This window comes from Atta cephalotes (genome assembly GCF_000143395.1).
Source record: "Atta cephalotes unplaced genomic scaffold scaffold00015, whole genome shotgun sequence".
Taxonomy (NCBI): Eukaryota; Metazoa; Arthropoda; class Insecta; order Hymenoptera; family Formicidae; genus Atta; species Atta cephalotes.
The window spans coordinates 868,568-876,512 of record NW_012130079.1 but is presented as its reverse complement, the minus strand read 5'-3'; the positions used below and the strand labels follow the sequence as shown (position 1 = coordinate 876,512).

Here is a 7,945-nt window from a genome sequence, read left to right as displayed (position 1 = left end):
TGGCCGGTACCATCGTGGCCAGCTTCCATAGCAGCACGAAGAAAAAACGATCTTTAAAGAAACGATGCCAGGTGCAACGCGGACTCTCGCGTCTTCTCACGGCAAAGTACTCACGGATTATTTCGACAAAATCGTGATAGTGGTATCAGCTGTCGCTCATGAGTATTCCGCGAAGGAAATAAAGTCAATAATTAAAATTACAAAAATCGATTAAGCAAATGAGAACTTGGTGCACATAATTTTTACAAACGTAATATATTTTAATTACAAACTCAGAGTTTATAATATTTATATAATTAGAATATATTTGTATAATTTATATACACCTTTTACTTGTCTAATCTGTTTGTTTTTATTTCAATATATTGAAGATACTACTTTTCTTATACTATTTTTCATTTACAATAATTAAAGAGAATTCGCAATTATAACATATATTTCTGATCGATAAAGAGTTTTTTTTTGCGAATTATGTTTTAAATATTGGAAAAAAAGTATTTATTCCATTCACGATTTTTATCAATTTTTCTTCTCTACACTAAAAAAAAAATTTAATAAATATAATTTGAATAATTTTAAGTAAATATTTACTAAACATATATTTATTCGGTACAAGAATCATTAATTTGATTTAATTATCATTTATATTTTTTTATTGAGCAAATATTTATTTACTATACGTAAATTACTACTTCGTACTACTAAAAAAATATGTATTATATAAGTTTTAATAAATTTTTTTCAGTATATTCGATTTATAAACGTTTTGTGATAAATGCTGTAAGATTGTTTGTTGTAAGATGTTTTATTTTAATGTAAATATAAATTGCTATAAATTAGATTACACTATAATTTATAATTGTGCATTAAGCATTGTAGTTTCAAGCTCGTGTATAACAATTCTCTTTTTTTTCATTAAACGTAATCTGAGTGAAAAGGAAATATGAGGGAAACACATGTATAAAATATCGCAATTATTTTATAATTTTACAGAAATATGTATATTTTTCTATAGATTTTTCACAGATCTTTCTTTTAAACTGCACGGATGTACTTTAAAGTATTAAAAATATCGATTGAATAATGTATTGCACATTCATTTTTATGGACGTTAAATTGAATATAATATCACATAATATATGTCGTAAAACTATAAATAAATGTAGAAGTATAAATAAAATTAATTAGATACCAAATCCTAGAATTCGGTTCGCTTACATACATGTATATGTATATGTATATCTTCAGATATCTCTTTTAATAAATTAATTAAAATTAAAAATTTAGCTTTGGTTTCTTATCTTGGAGATATGATTTGACATCATGTCTTCTTTGACTAGAAACTTAAAAGTCAGTCAATTTGAAAGAATTAATGAGCCACCACTTTATAAATTCCACTTTATAAATTATCAATTCTGCAAACATAATTATATTTTGTGAAATTTTAGACTCACTATTCTCCTTACTTGTATAAAAAAACCGTTCTAATCTTTTTAGAAAAAATTTATAAATAATTCGTTATTAATAATAAAAAATGATTCACGTATTATAAAAAAATTTACGTAGTTTAATAATTTACGTCAAATTACGTTTGAAAAATTACAACGTCGTAATTAAAATTTACTTATTATCAAATAATATCACAATTTGATTCTTTTGCCATATTGTTTTTTTTTTCATCCGTCGATTTGTTAAACAAATTTTCTGCATTATTTTCTGTTTTCTCCGCTCATTCTTCTCGTGAATTTATCCTAAATTTATCTTAAATTCAAAATTTCATTTCCTTGTTCATCAAGTCGTACCCATTCATAACGAACAGGATTCTCCACTGGCCTTCCGCGCAGAAAATCGAAATCCCACTTCTTCATGGCCTACGCATCAATAAACTTTTCATTTTTAAATGTTCTAATTTCTGCAATATTTCACATATAATTACTTTATCGAGACACAATTATTATGTAATTGTGACGAGAAATAATTTTAACAATCGTTCGAATTTAATTTATTAAAGAAAATGATGATTTGTTTCTCACCTCTTCCAATTGTATTCGCCTTTCTTCTAAAAAATGATTATTAATATTCTCACGTTCTTGTGGATTGTCGTTGTCATCGTCGAAATTAAGTCTCCTACGCACACGATGGAGTCTACTGATGTCAATATTCCTGCGTTCTTGCTGATCGTTGCCATCGCTGTCTGAAGAAAATCTTCTACGTACACAATGGTGTCGATTGTTGATACCGTCATCTGAAGAACGTCTACGTACATCATGGCGTTGGTTGTTGTATCGGATAATGCCAATTTTTTCTTCCATTACTAAGAAAAATGAAATTTTTTAATGATAAAGTTAGCGTGGCCCGCGGTTTTACCTTTTTATAACTAATGGAGTTTATGATAAAGAGAGAAAGGATTAATATTAAAAAAATAAACTTTGTTTTGAAATCTGATCCATTTTATTTGGACTTGTCCGAACTTTTTAATCGTAGATTACTAATTAACTAATTAACTAATTAGAAATTAATATCTTCTCAAATAAAACTTATTGAAACTATAAAATTTATTAAAAGTTATCACTATATTCTTCATCAATGACAGCCAGATTTAGAAATCGTCATGTCGTCACGTTCTTCATCAGCGATAGTTGAGAAGTGGCAACAAACTCCTGCACAAGGAATTTCTCATCACTTCCTATTTGGAAATATCTTAAAGAAAGATGGGAGAAGATCCTTACCCATGCGAAATCAAATCTAAAATCATTATGATGACAACTGTCATCGTCACTATCACTAGAAATAGTTGTTGTTGATATGATTTAATTACTTGTGGCTTTCTGTGGCTCTTGAAATAATTTTAATTACATTTAGATCCAATTGTTAATTTAGAAAGTTAATTTAAAAAATGTCCTTGAGCTCCAGAGCTGTAACCCATGACGTAATCGAATTTTATTTGTTCTTTTTATAATATTCCATATTTAAGATGAGCAATTTATAATAAACTTTTCGGACATATATCAAGATGTGAGAATTTTTGTAGTAATGTGCAAATAATTTTCCCATTAAAACATTAAAATATAACAAAATAGATTTTTGAACTTAAATGTGTAAATCTTTATTTAATAAATTAAAAAATGAAGAAATTTTAGAATATAATTTTCTTGTATCAAAAAAATTTCAAATTTAAAAATAGATGCAAAGTTAATATGTACTACTAATCCAGTGTAATGTGATTTATTTATCAAATTTATCATGAGTTAACAATTCGCATTGCGAACGAGCAAAGCTGCGTTAACCTATTATGATATTTCGTAACTAAACATTAGCTTATTTTTAAAGTATCTTAAAAGCTCGTATCTTAAAAACTGAAATTATGTGCTACAACTTTATAAAAATTCGAATGTACAGTTTTATTTTTTACTTATTATTCTTTGTTTATTATTTGTAATAACAAAAGTTTTTTTCATGTAGAAATATATATCTATAATACACTAAAGATTACGCGCCAACATCCCAATTTACTTTATACTCTTAGAGATAATCCCAGAGATTTTACCTTAAGTGGTCACGCGTTCTTAATAAACTTCGTAGGGACATCTCGTAAAGTTAAGGATCGAATAGACTTTCGAAGTTACACCAGTGCAATGCCAGAGATAAGGTTTTTCTTCTCTTTACGGGCCTCCTTACGCTCTTAATGATCGCGCGAATAAAACATCGCGCTTTTTACACGCGTTCGTTAATACAAACAGGTTTGATTTGTCGGCTTTCGCCGTGAGCACTAACGAATGAATTCCACGTTATTCGCGTAATTACTTATGATGTACAGTGGAGCAGGTGATACAGCCGAGTGCATTAACTTCGCAGGTTACATGCAGCGTGTTACAGGATGACGCAGTACAGTAGCTTCTCTTTTCGCTGCACTGGCCAGGTTAATGCACTCGGGGGTACGTGCTTTCCTTTCTCGGCACATTTCGGCCATACTCACGCGTATGCGGATTGGGAAGATAAATGAGTGCTAGCGGCACTTCGCGAATCAAGGTGCGAGATGACTTGCGAGAGAAAAGGAGAGAAAGAAGTGGAGAAAAACGAGCATTGTTGAAATCACTCGAATGGCGTCATGCGGAGCCAACAATCATCTGATTCGGCATAATATATCGTCGCACCATATTAACTCGAAAATCGCAATCGTCCGAGAACGATATATATATATGTATCTATATTTTTTTCTCGTTTTCTGAAACCGTCACCGTACTTTTTACGACGATCCAATTATTGCGGATTTATCGCCGGCATAAATTGCGCGCGCCGTTTATTTGGTCGTCTAAAACTGACATTGGTGATTTATCTGGAGCACTGTATGTTAAGTAGACTTAACTGCCGGTATTGGAAGTATTCGTTTGAAATGATATTTTGCGCAGCTTCAATAAAATGTTAAATTATTTATTTGATTTGTGTACTTAGTTTTTTCTAAATTTTAGAAAACGTAAGAAAATTATTTGCATAGAAAGAATGGTTTTGCTGAAATATTTAAAAATTTAATTATATACAGATCTGAAAATAATTTTGTTGGATCATTAAAACAATTATATAAGGCGATCAAGATGATTGCTAGAATATTGTCAAAACTTTTTACAGCATTGCTTATTACGTTTGAGATTCTTATTACATTAAAAATTTCTAGTTGAAAATGGACGAATCAGAAGATACGGATCACCTGTAGGATTAAAATTATAACATATGGTTACAGAATTATAATAGATTCAATCAGAAAATTTTTATTTGGTATGTCCAATATTTTTAATCAGAATTCCGATTAATGTAATCAGACTTTTGCCAATGCAGCAAAATTGTTCTTTTGTATGCAATTTTTATTATATTCAACTCTTTTGATTTGATCGAAAGTTTTGTATTCTAAAGAACTGTTCTCTCTCACACATTCCTATATATTGCCTGCAACCTATCAAACAGGTAGTACGAGTTTATACAAAGGTGCATGCCTTTCTCTGACCCACTTAATCGTTCGACTATTCCACACAAATATCGAATTGCACAATTTCATCATTCTTAGTTGACACGTGAGAATTCATCACGAAACACGCAAATATTTTTTTCAATTGCACATATTACATATTACTGAATTAGCAATTCTAAAAAATATAAATATGGATTTAATATAATATGGTATGTTTATATAATTCTCTCTGTTGATACAAACATCATGGATTTTTAAATTTTTAAACACACCGTGTTGATATTATAATATTGCATCAACACGGTGAAGATTATAAAATACCACATGGTATTAAATTTACATTCATATATTTATCGAGAAGATGAAGAGAAAGATAAAGGAGGATACAATTTTTATCTTTCCGCGGTCGTTTAGAGATCATTTTATTTTACATTTTCTTATGTATTTTTCTTCATGATGGAAATTAAAAATAAGCCCCTGTGATATAATTTGAACGTTTATACTATGGATATGAGTTCTATTTTATAGATAAAAAGGAAATGCGATATAAAGTATTCCGTGCACGATAGACAACTACGGTTAACATATCCGGTGCAGCTTTGCGACTCGCAAATTCTATTTCTCATTTTTATTCGTATTCTTCGTATGTCACGCTAATCTTACCACGAAATTACGTCACAGACAAGTTTTGTAGTTACGTTGACAGCAGGTTGAGTATCAGTCGAAAGCAGGAAAGGAAAGTATGCGGAATTAATTAAGGAAACGAATGAAATTCTAGCGGCTACAATTATTATGTCGAGATATGTATCCAGCCTAATCTGTTTGTACATTCGTCTACTCACTTCCTCGGGATAACTTCCTCTTTCATTCAACCTCTTGCAGATGTGTCTGCAAAACGGTGATAAGGTATCCGCTTTTATCTGTAGTAATTACACCGGCGAGCGTATTTGATTGAGATCGTTTTTGTTGCACTTCGTAAATGTTTATTTATCTCGCCTTCACACGTGCGTCTCGTCTTTTGGTTTAATGTCGGGCACAACCGGTCGTCAGTTCGTACATTTATACCAGATCGATAAACGTTTTCATCGGGGGTGTGGAATCCGACTGGGGTGATTTTGTGCGCGCGCACATACCCTACGACAAGGGTGAATAATAGTCAGGGCGCATTCGCAAGGTTTTCGATATGCGATTATCGATAGCATGGTACAATTCGATTTGTAGAGCCATGGTACAAAAAAAACCGCAAACAGTAAAATGTAAACAGTAGCAAATCTAAAATATTGATTTATTACTTTTATTTCTTATTGCTTAAGTTTTTCTGTGCCACGTAACATAATATATATGAAAAATATAATTAAATCGGACTCTCAAACTTTAAAATAATAAATAACATAAGATCAAGACTAATGAGAATCAGCGCGGAAATAGGTACGCATAGATATTAATTAATTCATGTAAAATACTTTAACAGATCATGTGCAGTTTTATTGCGAAATTTTTCCACTCTCTTTAGAATTATCAACATGTTATACATAACGATTAATGTTGGTTAAACAATCTGTTGAGGTGAATTATTCACATTTTTTTGAGAATTACCTCCACTACATATTATTACAATTTTACAACTTTACTTATCAAATTTTGCTTCAGTTTTCGGAACCTGAGAGCCCGGGAAAAAATATTTTATATAATTATATAATTTTATTATAATATTTTTTATATAATATTTTATATTTTTATTTATTATAATATTTTATATAATTATATAAAATTATATAAAAATATATATAATTTTATATAATTGTATATAAATGGATATATTTTATATATAATTGTGTACAATTATATATAAACTTATATATAAAATTATATTAAATTATATATATTCTCATTAGCCTTAAGCTTGTTATTTATTATTATAATGTATACGTTCTTTTGGAGAGAGTTTTAACTAGACTCAATGCTCTAACGATTGATTTTTCCAAATTATGTTGTTAACAGAATGAAAGATTTTGACATAATTTATATGAAATGAAATCTAAAGGAATGCATGACTTTTTGACCTACTTCTTGGATTCTAAAAGGATCAACTTTTAAACACATGTTAATTCAAACAATCTATATTCTAATGACTCCGAAATCTAAAGAAATATTCTAGCGATTCTTAAAAATATTTTTTTGAGAAATAATAACGGTTCGCAATTCCTTTTTACTTTTCATGAATATTTGAAACTAATTTACCTCACAATTGCTGATATCAAAATATCTTGAAATGTAAATGACACTCTCTTGTCTGATGGTATTTATAGAATAATCCGACGGAAGTTGGGAGAACACTGAGAGACGCGTCGCGGACGGAGAAACTCTCTCTCTCTCTGTTAGCATGCAACTAGTCCCAAGGTAAGACTATTCTATTGCTGCATCTCGGCTGCAGCTCTGACTAGCCTAGATTCACTTAGGCCTCGCGCGGACGACCGCGGACGACAGTGCAAACGCATGCGCGAAAGAACCCGTTAACCGCATTTTTTATTGCGCGGTCATTCATCCTGCAAAGCAAATTTATATCGGCCGATGCCGATGACACATTTTAGCAACTGTTCATCATGATGATGGATGATATTTTTCCGGCGAAGAAGTATTGCTCTGGACGTTCCGCGAATCTTGTTGCGATCGCGAGAGGAGGACGGGGATTAGCAAGAAGGTCATATTGAGACTACCTTCAAGAAGTCTGATGAGAATTATCGTGTCATTCTGGGGCGCGCATTTCCGTTCCAGACTAATGTTTTGTTTCGTGGAATCATCTGGCCGAGATGGAGTTTAATTGACGATGCACGTCCGATAATTCGCGTGATGCCATAATGATAGCGTTTTAATTAACAACGCGTTTGCACCACGTTATCAGCGCTTGAAGCCCAAGGTTGTAATTTTCTGAGGAGTATCGAATGGGTATCGTATTTGCAATCGAGAAGAGTAACATGATCG

The 7,945-nt window shown here is 31.0% G+C and overlaps 1 protein-coding gene across 1 annotated transcript; it reads right to left on the bottom strand.

Annotated features, from left to right (window-relative positions):
• Window positions 1–1,757: 1,757 nt before the first annotated feature.
• LOC105617947 lies at window positions 1,758–2,312 on the bottom strand. The gene is made up of 2 exons (XM_012199483.1): window positions 2,034–2,312; window positions 1,758–1,871 (listed from the first exon to the last, which is right to left on the bottom strand). Exons 1-2 carry the CDS (start codon window positions 2,310–2,312, stop codon window positions 1,758–1,760), a joined length of 393 nt encoding a protein of 130 aa, XP_012054873.1.
• Window positions 2,313–7,945: the final 5,633 nt, after the last annotated feature.